The 15,359-nt window shown below is 35.1% G+C and overlaps 1 protein-coding gene across 1 annotated transcript in view; it reads right to left on the bottom strand.

The window, feature by feature from the left end:
- PDE10A (phosphodiesterase 10A) overlaps positions 1-15,359 on the bottom strand; it is a 262,739-nt gene that overhangs the window by 68,506 nt on the left and 178,874 nt on the right. The window contains exons 12-17 of the mRNA XM_036768216.1: positions 14,547-14,639; positions 10,468-10,654; positions 6,343-6,485; positions 5,392-5,475; positions 4,694-4,844; positions 3,462-3,617 (exon numbers count right to left, since the gene is read on the bottom strand). Of these exons, the coding sequence (XP_036624111.1) occupies positions 3,462-3,617; positions 4,694-4,844; positions 5,392-5,475; positions 6,343-6,485; positions 10,468-10,654; positions 14,547-14,639 (814 nt within the window). The remainder of the gene's footprint in view (positions 1-3,461; positions 3,618-4,693; positions 4,845-5,391; positions 5,476-6,342; positions 6,486-10,467; positions 10,655-14,546; positions 14,640-15,359) is intronic.

Raw genomic sequence — 15,359 nt, 5'->3', positions numbered from 1 at the left:
AGCTACCACCAAATTTGAATGAACAATAGCAACCCAGTTTTTTTTTCTATATTCATAGACTAGAGCAAATCTTGATTAGTTCAGACTAATGGACCTGATACTTTATTTGAGTTAGAATAATAAAAGCTAATATAAAATACAAAGTGGTATGTAACTCACTTTATACAAGTCATGAGATCCTAAAGAATATAAATATGGATCAAAGAAAACTTTTGTGAACTGTAGTGGGGGAAATAAAAAAAATACTAAAGTGAAAAAATTTAATGCAAATAATCACTTTCTAATTAATCATTTTTTTAAATATTGAGACTTCACAATGCTGAAAAAAGGCAAGAAAAACTAAGGTTGTACATATTGTAAGAAAATAACAAAAACTAGTTAACTAGGCTCTCCTTAAAAGATAACTGCTCTTAAAATATCTTCACAAAACTGATAGAAACATCTTATTCACATCTAAAATCTCAACTTTTAATGGAAATGTCTACAGAGATCAGTGTCCCTACTTTGGTTAGGGGAAGGAGGTAGCATATTTCAAATTTTCTGGGAAAATATTCAATTAAACCACATATGAACCAAAATTATTTTTCTAATAGTCTCCCCTTCACTACTCCTCGTATGAAAAATGTGATCTAGACCACAGTTGGGTCAGTGCCATGGCTAAATTTCACTATACCTTCCAATAGCCCCTCTACAATAAAAAGAAGATAATTATAGTTTTCCATGCATATGGAAATAAGGAAAAATACAGAGTAGGATAATAGGAGCCTTTGATTGAAGGTGGACTGGTCCACTAACTGTCCTTGATAATAAGACCTGCATTCTTACCTAGGCCTTTTTGTTCTTGGCATCTTTCCTTCCAATAGAAAATGCCCTCCCCCTCTCTACCTTTTCAAAAGCTTCAAGGCCCTGCTCAAGTCCTACTGCCTCATAGGAGCCTGACTTGACAGCTTGAACCCTTTGAATTTTTCTGAGGTAATACACTCACTCCCTCTATCATCATTTAACACTTCTTATGTTTAACGATCTGATAATAACTGATAATAACTGATCGAATATCAATCTTCTCTTCTTAACTAAGCCCTGAGCTCCTTGGGACCAGGTCTTTATCTCTCCCAGAGTACAGTGCAGGATGTCAAGTAAGTTTTCAAAAAATATCAACCAATGGTTTACTATGATATAATTTAGCCTTTCCATGTTGGATCTATATTCTTTACTTTGTAACATCTTAGTTTGCAATTATGGTTTTCTATTATTTTATTATGACTATACCAATGCATTAAATATTATACTATATATGTATAGTATATACATTATACAGTACAAACTGTTATATGAAGGAGAGAATAAACATTTATATAGCACCTATTAAATGCCAGGAACAAAGTACTTTTTAAAAAATCAAATGTTATCTCATTTGGTCCTGAAGACTACATACAAGGTAGCTGCTATCCTGCATTAAAATGTATCAATTCATTTTTGACATGACAGAATGTTGTGATAGCTCCCTATTTCCATTATTCTGTGTTCCTAACAGTTCCCAATTTTACAACATAAATAAACAGCCCCCAGCAGAATCAGAGAAAATAGCTTCATTGCTACAAGTAAGACTAGACCTAAGTATAGGAAGAAGAGGTGGTATTTTATGATAGTACTTTTGAGAAAACCAAAGGTCTCCCAATCTAAAAATACCTCCCTGTGAGTACTCAACTAAGCTTGAAATATGTAAGAATTAACAACTAGAATCCTCTTGGATTAAACTACTAAATGTCCCTCTGTTAAAAGTATAGTATACAAGAAATGTGAAATATTGAGTCATTATTATTCATGAAAACCTGAGCTTAAATAAGTTTATCATATTTAGCTAACCAGTCCAGGGAGGGTCTGGTGAAAAAGGAGATGCACTGCTCTTCTGATGGAGGGAAGGGGTCAAGAAAGATCTAAAAGAGAAAGTACCATTCAGGAAGGTCACTCCTTTGTGTCCAAGTCTACACATTCTAAGGTATATTCGAAGACTGGAGAAGTACGAGAGACAAGAGTAGAGTACAAGAATGTTTCTCCTTATAATTTTGCATAGGAGTTGAGTTACTACCAAAGTTTAAAGTCAATTTTGAAATAAAACTTTTTACTCATAGTCAAACTTTACTCCAATATTCCAACACAGTCAATATTTATTCCAATAGTCAAAGACTACCAGAAAGGAATGGTTAAAAGGTCTTCATCCCACCTTGAGAGTTCTAGAGGAGCCAGCATATGTGCCTTTTTGTTGTTCAGTTGCATCTGACTTAATTTGGTGTTTTCTTGGCAAAGATACTGGAGTTAATTGCCATTTCCTTCTCCAGCTCATTTTACATATGATGGAACTGAGGTAGACAGGGTTAAATGACTTGGTCACACAGATAGTAAGGTTGTGGGGCTGGATCTGAACTCAGGAAAATGAGTCTTCCTGACTTTAGGCCTAGTGTTCTATCCATTGTGCCACCTAGGTGTCCCTAAGCATATGCCTGGCATCATAATATGACAGGCAGCGGGGTCTAGTGGAAAAAGCACCAGGTTTGGAAGAGGAAAATCAGGGTCCAAATCTTGGTTCTTCCATTTACTATCTCTGTGACACTGGGCAAATCATTTAAACCTCTTTGAGCCTTAATTTCTTTACCTATACCTGAGGGGATTGGACCAGATAAGGTCTAGGGTCTTCTCTAGCTTTAATCTTATGACCTATATACATAAGATTATCACATTCACGTCATTAGTCACTTTGTGTAAATGGAAAAGAAACCATACCCAAACTTTGCAATTATTTATGTTCGCTATCACTCAACAGATAATTTTGCTAATATAGGTAAAATGAGCTAATTTAAAGTGCACATAAAGGAAGCATACCACATGAGAACACAGTGCAAGTTAGCACCATCCCTGTCTGGGCGACTGAACCTTGCTAAATCATTTTAAAATAAAAAACACGTTTAGGAAAAAAGGAGCAAAAAGCTCTAAACCCTCCACCTTCCTGAGGTTGACTTTAGGATATAAAAGTTATGTTTCTACATTGTAGGCCAAAGGCACATGAAATTGTGTCTTTAAATTAAAACATCAAAAACATCAATAATACCATGGGTTTTGTACTTGCGCTCATGTCTAAATCAAATGTGCAAAGAGAAATACATGTGTCTGATTTTCATGCAAGATTTTTTTTTATCAGAGAAAACAAAGATACCTAAATATAATACAAATTTAAGTATAAATTCTACAGTAAATGTAAAGACAGCTAAATATACAATTGCATGGTATTAGGCCTTAGCTGGTGATCTTTGTCACATGCCACTATTTATCTCTCCCTTACAAACTACAATCATCACTTACAGAACCTATCATGCTTCAGAAAACAATGCAGGGAAATGATGAACATACTTGTTTGCGTGCACATGAGAAGTATCGCGTGGGGGTAGTGTATTCAGTCCCCTTACCTGTAGGAGAGATACTGTCTGTGAAAAGTGGTGCTGCTCCATGGTTGAAGTGGAGTACAGAGCTGCCAAAGGGTGATCAAACTTCTGAAGGTAGCTATTACTGAATCCCCGGTGGTCCAGGTCATGACACAGGCATGCGATCAGAAGTCCTTTTCGCTGAGGAAACATAGCACAGACATTCAAAGGAAGGAAATGGGCTGTGATGAGACTCACACTTTGCCTTGAATGTCACATTAATCATTTTCAATAATTCCATCAACCCTCTCTTGTCCCCAGTGAGAAATGTGTAGATTCCCCCGGCACTTAATAAATGTTTACTGATTATTGATTGACAAGGTCCCAGTCCTAGCTGATGCCTTTTCCCTCAGCTGATACCTCCCTAGGGACATCCACTTTCTCCATTCACGTATAGCCAGTGGTGATAGTGAAGGAAAAAGGTGAAAGAACAGTGACAAGGCAAAGTGACTTAGAGCAAGTCCCATTCATCTGGATTTTTTAAAGAAAACTTTTTATCTGTGTGTCTGTCTCATTCTTCTTTACTCTGAATGAGAACTGACTATAAATCAGAGAGGGGTTCAATTAACAATAAGCAAAGAGTACATGGAGGGGAATAATAAAAAAGAAAAGCTAAGAAGATAAAATTGTGTCAAGGGCTGAAAGCCCTTGAATGTCAGGGAAAACAGAACATTTTTGGTAGGTTATATGTTGTCACTGAAGACTTTAAGCAAAGGAATTGAGAGACAATTCTGTTATGGATATGAAAGATGCACTGTTAAGTACAGGCCAAGAAGATATTACAAAGTCATCATGTTAGTCAAGATTGGCGGCCATGAGGGCCTGGACTAGAGTAGGGACATCAGGAACAGAAAAGAAAAGAGAAACGTGAGAGATGTTACAGAGGTACATTGTACAGAACTAGGTGCTTAGTTTGCAAATGTATTTTGCAAATAATTCTAAGTGTAATCTTCATACCTATATTTTGCACACAAAAAATACATTAAGTGACATAAGCTAGAAGCTCAGGCTGCAAAAACAACAGAAGATCTGTTTGGTAAAGATCCAATTGATAAAGGCACTGATATGTATCCTCAATAACTATGACATTGATGAAGCTTAGCTATTGAGCTTTAAGTCCATTAGAGTCTCAAGTTACTTAAGTTATTTGACTTCATAGAATAGCATTTTCTCTAGGTTTAACTGAAATGGGAAGTAGTTTTTCTGTCTATACCTACCTCCAGATCTGTAAAAAGCCCTTGATTATTCTGAAGTATGGCATACATGCAATGTGCCACAGTAACTGCATGTTTCCAGTTGTGATAAGGAACTCGTCGATAGTTTTTCTTAACGGACATAATAAAACGACATAACTTTTCATAGTCAAAGCTGTATGGAAAAGAAATTGTTATAATAGTAAAAAAATTAAATCAGTTTAAGTCAATTAAAAAATATATACTCTAAAGGAAAAATGCCAAAACATGGTTTTATGCACATGTATCACATTATCCTATAATTAATTAGCATGTGAAAGGCAGGGTCTGCTTTTGTTTTCTTGCCTTTCTTTGGTTATCCAGCCCTTACCAGATTGCCTGGCACATAGCAGGGCTTAATAAATATTTGTTGACTAACTGATATATGCATGTATCCACAAATACATACATGTATATTTATATGTATATAAGTTAATATGATAAGTACCTGTGACATTATCTATTGGCGTTTCCCAGCGAAGGAACTCTTACCAACTTAGAGTTAAAAAAACAACAACATAGTTTTATGTGTTTTTTTTTTTACATTTTGAAAGTTCAAGATAAACTAGAAATTTAAAAATAATAGCAAATCAAAGAGGGAGAGGTATATGGCATAAAAGGAAATTGTATAATGAATATATAATGAATATATATTTCTGAAAATGTATTTAGGAAATTCATACCAGGCTGTCCCACAGGACTGATGTATCATGTAGACAAAAATGGCAGGCCACATTTCCTCAAAAGGACTAATATCGAAATGGTATCTGAAATTAGAAGAGATAAATTCACTCAGAGTACATGCAACTTAAAATAAACATAATGACAAAGAGGGAGAAGACAAACTGCCTAGCTATACATCAAGTGATTCAAAAGAATTATAGAATAGCTAGAAGCAACCTTGAGGTTATCTAATCTTCTTTACATTCCCAGACAAATCTCCCTTCTTTTTAAGCAAATTCCATAGGTTTAAGACATAACTTGATTATTAAGATGCAATATTATCATCTGTAGCAAATTATCTTCTAGATAGCACTACAGCAATAAGTAAAAATACAACAAACTACCCCTATTAGAAACATCATAATCCTTTTCCAGTTTTCAATACCCAGATAACACACCTTTATAATGGATTCATTTTAAAAGTTTAAATATTACTGTATTTCTCATATTCAAACATAAATATTAATTTGTAGGCAATAAGCAACAGAAAAATCATTTGACTCCTTTTTAATTTGTTGTGCTATTATATTAACACTCAAATGACAGCAGTGGAAGGTCAAAATTTATTTTAAAACTTTCAGTCATGGGACAAATGTCCATTCTTAGTCCCTTAAAAAATTTTAGACAATTTTTTTCATTAAAATAAAAAGAAAATTGCTTTCTTTTCAAAGTTAGTCTCAGAATTTTCATAATCAGTGTGTAGAATACATTGCCACAAAAGTGCATAATACACAATGTAGAAACTGCTTATTCTAATCCTATAACCCCTTCTATTGTAAATTTTCACATTTGTTAAATCAGATTCAAACAAATTCAATTCACAATTATCTGCTATGTGAAGGAAGCGTGCTAGGTGTTAGTTCAAACATTCTATCTGAAACAATGGATCTCATAAGTACAAAAAAGCTCACAATTCGATTTCTTTGTGGAGGCTTGCTGGGACTGTGAACTGCATGAGGTTTTGCCATTCTTCTGAAGTACATATGCTATGATAGGAAAGCTTTTCCATGGTTACTCGGTAAATGCACTCTGAATGGCGAATTCTTTGATACATCTGGAAGAAAATTTTTAGTAAGAAATGAATACAGTTCCATAAGTACATTCTGTAAGGCTCAGAATTTTTCATGTAAAAGATTCATTTCTAAGATTCTTAGAAAGGAGGTAGTCTGGGGCAGCTAGGTGGTGCAGTGAGTAGAGCATCAGCCCTGGAGTCAGAAGGACCTGAGTCTTGTGGAGTAAATTTTCTCTTACCAGACTAATGCATTTAAGCAATTACTTGACCAGAAGAGAGGAACAACTGTATACAGAAACTTGCTGTGAGTAGAATTAAGGAGGAGCTGCATATAACAATTGCCTGTGGCAAGCTGAACTGACATAAAAGGAAACTATAATGTGCTTTGATGGGATATTAAAAGTAGTTTAGCATGAATGATGTTGGACCAGACTCAGAATTCTCCTAAAAGGTACTGGGAGCTGTGTTTTTTAAATGACAACAAACAATTTAAACTATATAGTTGGCAAGCAAAGCAATGGTATAGTACACCTAAATTAACAATGCAAAGCAGCGTAAATCACATTTCTATCAAATATCATAAAGCAGTTGTCAGCAAGTAGTTAATAACATGAAAACATTTTTTAATTATAATTAATAAGACTGATGTTATACCTTGTGGTTAAAGAGCAGATTATTAAAGGAGCAAAGAGTGGAAAGAAAAGAGAAAGGATATATAACCCAATTATATACCAGTCTCAATTGATAAGCTCTTCTGTTTGGCATTTAAAGCCCTTCAAAACCCTAACCCTTCTTACCTTTTCAATCTTCTTCTACTTGACTCCCCTACCCAATGCATGATCCTGAAAGAATTACTTCTCTAGGTTTAATTTCCATGCTTTTGTACTGGGTGTTCCCCTGCTTGAAATGTTCTTTCTTACCCCACCCCCCACCACCCCATCACCTCTTAGTTGTTCTTTTCTTTTTTTTTTAAGACTTAGCTCAAGTCCCACCTTTTACAGAGGGTCTTTCCTGATCTCCCCAGCTGCTAGTACCTTCCCCTCTTAGATTACTTTGCTCTATATGTGTATCTTTTATGTCCTTAGTTATTCATACACTCTCTGTGACCCTGGGCAAGTCACTTAAGCATGGTTTGCCTCAATTTCCTCCTCTATAAAATGAGCTGGAGAAGGAAATGGCAAAATCTTTGCTAAGAAAACCCAAATGGGGTCATGAAGAGTCAGACGATACTGAAATGACAGAAAAACAAGTCTTAGGAAGCAGAAAGAACTCTTAACCATGATAGGAGATCAACAGTCCAGTTGTCAGGATCCTGCTAATTCTTTAACTTAAAATAACAAATGGAATGAAATTAGCAAATAAAAGCTGCTAAGGAACGAAAAGATAGAGAGTATTAGTTATCAGTAGCCTGCTAGAGAAGAAAGTGATTTTAGAAAGAGAGGACTGTCAGGCATATGATACACACATAATATATAAGAATAGCAGAATTTAGGCAAAGACAAAGGGAGTAAAGTTGAAGACTAACCTGCTTGTTATGTTCCCTTGAAGCCATACTGAACGACTAAAAATTCCTCTGTTTTGCATTTTTGAGAACTGATTTAGGAGTTCTATAGGAATGAAACACTTGCTCTACCTCCCATGCAAACTTACAAGTTTTACCACATGAGTAAGGTCAAGAACCCCCTTTTACCTATTCTGTGTTATTTTCCATTTCAAAATAAAGAAAGTCAAATGAACCAAAATTCCTCCAGTGAAATTTCAACTTTATAGAGCAAATAAAAATGTGTCTTTAGGCATCTGTTAACTAAACAAACCGGGAGAAAATGAATTATGCTGGTGTAACAAGTTAAGTTTCTTTAAAAATGACTTCCCTAAAAATATCTCTGGTACTAATCTCTTAAGAAGTCTTTGTGGACATGATGAAACAACGAAAATATGAATCTTATTATTAAAGAGGGAATAATATATTGAACAATATTTTAACATCTAGATAACATGGTACATAACAGTACTCCTATGTCGTCTTACGAAAATACTGTATATAGAATCTACTGAAAGAGGGATTAAGGGTTAGGTCCCACTAAAGCTAGAATCAAGATTCTAACGAAGGGGCAAAGATCAAAGGTTTGTGCAAAGGGAAGTTTATATAATTAAGATTTTGTAAGAACACTGCTCCTGTGATGACTAACTTTGATAGACTTGGCTCTTCTCAACAATGCAAGGTACTGAGACAGCTCCAAAAGACTATCCAAATACAGAGAAAGAATATGGAGTCTGAATGCAGACTGAAGCATACTATTTGCTCCCTCTTTTTTATTTTATTTAATTTTTGGTTTTGTTTCATCTTTCTCATGATTCATTTCATTGGCTATAATTCTTCTTTACAACTTGATTATTGGGGAAATAAGTTTAATGTGAAGGGGAAAGGAGAAAATTTGGAACTCAAAAACTTATGGAACTGAGTGTTGTAAACTAAAAATAAAACAAACTATATACGTATATATATACATATATATATATATATATATATATCTTTAAAAAAGGTTTTGTAAGAAAGTGGTGAAGGAGATGTATAATCTTCCTCTGAAAGTGTTCTATATGGGGATGTTTTGGAAGACAAGGTGTTACATCAATTAATAATTATCTGACCACAGAATTTGAGATGCACCAAGAAATGGTAGTAAAGCTATGTGTCCATTATATGAAAACCTGTCCTTTAAGCTGAATCTAAACAAAGTCACAATATCCACTTAATCCAGTAAAAACTGAGTCAATTCTTCACCTAAATCAGTTAAGCCAACTATCTAATATATTACAGGTTAGTACTTTCCCAGCTTTTTAAAATTTAAACCTCCTCTAGTAGTGTTATATACATAATCTAAAAACTGTATTTCTTCAAATTAAATTTATTCAAGTGAAAATTCTAAGAAAAAAGAAAATGAAAACATTTTGGTAATCAAGGTGACAATTCTAAGTAAAAGACATTAGTTACTAATAATTAATTAGCACATACTATGATCAGCTGTTACCTGAAATAAGACCCAGAAAGGATGAAAAAAAACTACTAGGTGAATTGTGACCTCCCCAAAGAGAAGAATATCTATACATCATGAAATCAAAGCTGCATTACTTCTAATCATTTATATGCTCTACTGTCTGCAAGTATGAGAAAAGAATATTTATTTCATGGAAAGTCAGCACTTTTTGTCAATCTCTCCTATGTGATTCTTTGCTACTTCTCTATCTGATACCTTTATTTCAGTTGGCTTCTAGTCACTTGTCTCTAGTCTCTGCCCTTACTTCACATTCTTTTTTCCCCTCATCCACTTACCATGCTTCTTTCTAAAATTCAATTTATTCAAATTCATTCCAAACTCACTTCCTTCAGATATCACACTTTCTAGGTAAAAGATAATAACTGAAAGATAATTTATTACCTAAAATGCATCTAAATTATTTAACTTTAATCATTCTTTTTTGTCTTTTCAAATGTGATATTAAGATAAAATATTGTATCTTTCTCAGGATAAGGTCTTGACGAAATTTTTCCTTAAAGTTGAAGCAGTAATACATTTCTCCACAAGAGGGCACCACACCAACATCAAGTAGAATTTATGCTATTACATTCTAACGCTAACATTATGAAATGAGTTACTGAATTTTGGGCAATGACTTCTCAAATATTATTCCTACAACTTACATTACGACCTAGCAATATTTTCCTACTTTACATTTTTTTGTTCATCTTGAACTATACACGAAACTAATCATTTCTGGCTTTCTACAAACTTCTTTTTTTCTTGGGTTTTCACACTTTCCAGGATACCTAAATAAAGATATGGGTATTATGCTCATTTGATTGAAGTAGATTTTCTAATATTTCTGTGATTATGAAATGCATAAAATAATGAATCACTCTAATCAAGAGAGAAAATACAGTTGGCAAATACTTGAAAACTTTACTTTTATATAAGGTTTTTCAATCAACGCTGGATTCAAGAAAACATTTTTAGAAATTACTTACATTAGCACAGTGTAAGGCTAAAGCACAAAAGACTGCAAACATTTTAAAGTTGTTTTCATCTGTTTTGGAGAAGGCACTTCCACTTATTTTGTTCACCATCTGCACAACACCAATAACACTCCCTCGACTCACAATAGGCATACACAAAATATTCCGTGTGGTATAACCCGTGTATAGGTCTACTTCCCTGAGGAGTTGTGAAAAAGACAAAAAGAAAAGAAAATTACTAATATGCCATCGATCTAATTAGTCTTAATTATTCTATTTAATAAGTGCTATTATTCAAAAGAGTTAAGAAAATATTAGCACTGAGTGGAGAAAACTGGTACCAGCCAAAAAAGCAACTATTCAGGGAAGCAATCAACTGGTGTTGAAGGGCAGGCACGTCAGATTCAACGCAACAACAAGCTTCACAATCTTACACATTTCATTAAAGCTTTTTTTTTCTTTTCAGAGATGATAGCACTTATGATATAACTATTGTGTACCATATACATGCTAACCGCTGAGGATATGACAGAAGCAGGAGTTTCCATCTGATCAAGGGGATCAACATGTATGAAAGAAAGTCAAAAGCAAAAGGCAGTTCTGTTGGGGGAAAGAATGGATAGTTTAGGGGATAGGAAACATGTGATGTCATGTTTAAGCTAAGCCTTGAAGAAAACTTGGGGTAGGGGTATCTATCTTCAAAGTCCAGGGTCAGCTAGTACAAAGACATGGAGGGGAGAGATGCAGCCCAGTGCATGAGAAACAGAAAGGCTAGTTTGGCGGTGTCAGAGGTTGCATCAAGTGGAATACTGGGACAATAAGGTTGAAAAGGTGGCCTGGGACTAGGTTACAAAGGGCCCTAAATTTCATGAGTCTCTAAGTAGAGGATTGAGGCCACAAATACAGACAGTAAACAATTTGGTGCTTTAAGGACCTATGATTTCCCTGGTGTGAACTCACTCCTAGCACCTATTTTTCCTAGATTAGTTGGCCTTCATAAATTGCTGCAGCCAAAACAATTCAGCAGCCATTGTACTGATGAAACTCTTGAGATTTCCTAAACTGGTCACTAGCAGACAGACATACCAACTGGCCATCACGCTGTTCTTGGAGTGAAAGCTCATGCTCGAGGCAATGGCCTGGTTTGAGAGAAGCCAAACTCACCCTGACAACATGATAAGGTATCAGACATGAGAATAACACTTTAGTGGAGATATTTCTAATTATATTGTTAAAATCATTAAACTTGTTTGAATCTCCTTCTTGCTCTTTTGGAAACTGGATTAAAAATCAAGACACGTAGCAATGACAATTTGAGCTGTTTTTTAGTGTTAGCTTTTTCTTTTTCTTTTTTTTTTTACTTTAAACATCCTATTAAAAAACAGATTATGTTCAATACGATGTCATTAAGAGACAAAGTTCACTCTCTTAAAATGCATGACTAGATAAAAGTTAGGTCTGTATTTCTAAAAGACACACATTTTTTGACCAATTATGGAGGCCAATTACAAGGCTCTGCAACGCTCAGTATTAGCTGCAAATAGAAGACCTAGCTATCTACAGGTCTGGTAATGAATGAAAGATGAGTGATAGGTAAGATAATAAGATAGAAAGAAACGCCTCTGGGCTCATAACTGAACACCTTTAGCATATCAAATGGACCTCTGTGAAGGATTTACCAGAGGACAAAAGATAGGATATAACAGGTTGAAAAAGAATGCAGACAGGGCCAAATACACCACAGGAGAGATGAAGTTGGAGCTACTTTGGAACCCGTAAGTGTTATTTTCTGATTACTAGATCTTTATTTGGCCTCTGTTTTTTGTGTTCATCTTTTTTTTTAACATGCCTCAAAAATCCCAACAACAGAAACAAAACCTTCCTTTCTTTACAATGAATAAGAAACCCATACCATGTAGCCATCTACCTTGCCGTGTTTGTACTGCTGCTCTTCAGGTGGACTAGCCTCTGCTCCAATCCTCTACAATTTATTTCTCAGTGTCCAGGGAAGCTAACGTCCATTTTGGAGTTTCTGCCCTGAGGATGAGTGGTCTTAACTAGGGAAGGAGTGGGTGCAAACATACTTAATCACTACATCTAACTGAGCTCCAGACTATGCTTCATCATTCTATCCCATCACCCAGAGGTCCCGCCATTCACTTAGGTCACTGCATTATATAGCGTTCCCCTATGTCCCTAATCTGCCTCCTCCATTTTGCCTCTTGCTTCATTATGAACACAGCAGCTAAATCAACAGTACCATCCATTACTTCTAAAAAGGGCATGTCAACTGTCTGACCTGTGAGTCAGCTCACCACACCTCTGATTCCACTAACCAAAATGCCCCCTGGCCCCCGCTCCTCTACATGTCTTGTCCCCCAATTAAAAAGGAAGCTAGTTCAGAACAGGGACTATCTCATTTTTCTGGATCTGTACCCAAAGTACTCAGTACAGCATCGGGAATACTTTAAGTAACAATAGTCACTTTTCATCCACTCATTCAATCCTTCATTCAAAGCAGAATTCATAATTAATAATTATAAAGCAGAGTTCATAATTATAAAGGTTTTCTAAATTCTTTTTTTAATCTTTTTTTAGAGGGAGAAGGCAGGGCAATTGGGGTTAAGTGACTTGCCCAAGGTCACACAGCTAGTAAGAGTGTCAAGTGTCTGATGCCAGATTTGAACTCAGGTCCTCCTGACTCCAGGGCTAGTGCTCTACTCACTCACCTAACTGCCTCAGTCTTCTAAATTCTTATAGGGGCTTATGTAATCATCATAAAATTAAACTGAAATGATCTCATAAAAGTATACATAAAACTGTCTAGCTCCAAAATGGATATTTGGCTGTCAATCTATACATTTTAGAAGACAGATTTTTGGAGAGGCAACACGGTGGCTGAAGAGGTGGCCTCAGTCAAAGTAATACAATTCAAATCCTACCCTCTAAGGTGCTGATGTCAAATTCAAGTCGAAACAAGACCAGTGAACCGTACAGAAGGAGCTCTTATGGCTGCATATTGACTTAGAAAATCATATAACATTAATTCTTGCTATATTATGTTTTTTAATTTATTTTGTTAAATATTTCCCTATTACATTTTAACCTGGTTCCTGCAGCCCTTGAGAATGTTGGTGGTTGATGTGGCTTGTGGGTTACTTATTTGATACCTCTGTTCTACAGAACATTGGCTATATGACCCTGGGTAAAGGACTTTGCAGTTACCCAGAGAAATTTCTAAGATTCTTAAGTTGTAGAAAAATGCCCATTTACTTTGAAAGAGGAAATTTTCTAATTAGTAGTTCTACACTACCATGAAATCACAGGCATGGCAACCTCCAACCCCCAAAAATATTTTGGAAAAAAAGCTAAATTGATTTGAAAGTGGAGATAGTAATTCTTTCTTACTTGTTAAAAGGATATTCTTGAACTCCTTTCCCTTTGGAGAATGATCTATTGCCAGAAACTATATCTTTTATTAGAACTGGTAAATAAAAATGCTATTTAGAGAAATATGTCCAATCTGAATTTTCAAATAAATAAACTTTTTAAAAAGCAGTTATTTATTGTTATGTGCTTTACCATCCCATTTATCATGACCACTTAACAGCATAGATTAAAGCCTTTTTGAAACTAAGTGGATTATGTTGGCTCTAGTTCTTTCATAACTGTGGCAAAACAATACAGAATGATGTGGACAAAGAACTGAACTCATATCTATCAGCAAGAAGACTGAATGGCATCTTGTCTCAGACACTTTTCAGCCACATGACCCTGTGCAAGTCACCTGATTTTGCTCAGCCTCAGTGTCCTCATCTGTAATATTATCAAAGCATAGTAAGAGCACCTATTTCACAACGTTGTCGTAAGGATCAAATAAGATATATGTGTAAAGCACTTTGTGAACCTTAAAGTGTCATATGAATGTTAGCTGGTAACCCTCTATAATGTATTTTGCATAATCACAGCTAGCCTAAGTGACCCATAAATGGTACAGCTTTGCATCCTTTAGGTTATGACAACCTATTGCCCCATTCTTGGCATCACTTAAGAAGAAAAGTATCTGCGTCCTTCTGCCAAGCAATTCTTACCTGTTAAAGCGTGGGTCCGCATAGGCATCTGGGATGTTAAGGACCTCTCCTGTTCTAGCCACCTGACCAGCTATTCCTTTATCAATTGAAAATCTGCACACAGATAAAAAAGAGGCATGCTAATCAGTAAATGCACACAAAGCTTCAAAACAAGTCACCAGGATTAAATGCTAGTAAACTTCAACATAAAGGCTCTTAATGCTGTGTTCCAATTATTTATAAAACATCAAAAATACATAGCAATTACTTTATAATCTTGTTATGGAAAAGGCAATGTTTAAAATGTTTTGTGTCCTTTATTGCAATCTGATATTGTATGACTTGTTTAGAGGATCACTGGCCATAAAATTTTAGCTTTTGCCAAAATTACATTGCATTTTTATATCATTTTCCTAATGATCACTTTCCTAGTGATTTATTTCAATTTGCTGTTTACACCTCTTCCTTTTAAAAACAAGAATTATGTTTTAAAAGGACTGTCTCCCATAAGAAAGTGTCATAAAAATATAAAGTTGGTACACAGTCATAAATCCAGTAAATGCTCAATAAATATTCGTGATGACACTGAGTATTATTATCTACCTATTTATTTACATGTTGTCTCCCTCATTAGAACGTCAGTTCCTTAAGGCAAGGGCTGTTTTTCCCTTTCTTTGCATACCTACAATTTAGCTCAGTGATTGACACCTAAGAAGTATTTAATAAGTAACTGTTGACTACCTGGCAGCCTGACTGCTTGATTTATGAGCATAAAGCAATCAGAGCTTGGTCTTCTTATTCCCATCAAAGGGTAGCAGAGTATTACATTATCTA

Source organism: Trichosurus vulpecula, chromosome 7 (genome assembly GCF_011100635.1).
Source record: "Trichosurus vulpecula isolate mTriVul1 chromosome 7, mTriVul1.pri, whole genome shotgun sequence".
Lineage (NCBI taxonomy): Eukaryota > Metazoa > Chordata > Mammalia > Diprotodontia > Phalangeridae > Trichosurus > Trichosurus vulpecula.
Note: the sequence above shows the minus strand (reverse complement) of the source record. Positions and strands in the feature narration are given on the sequence as shown.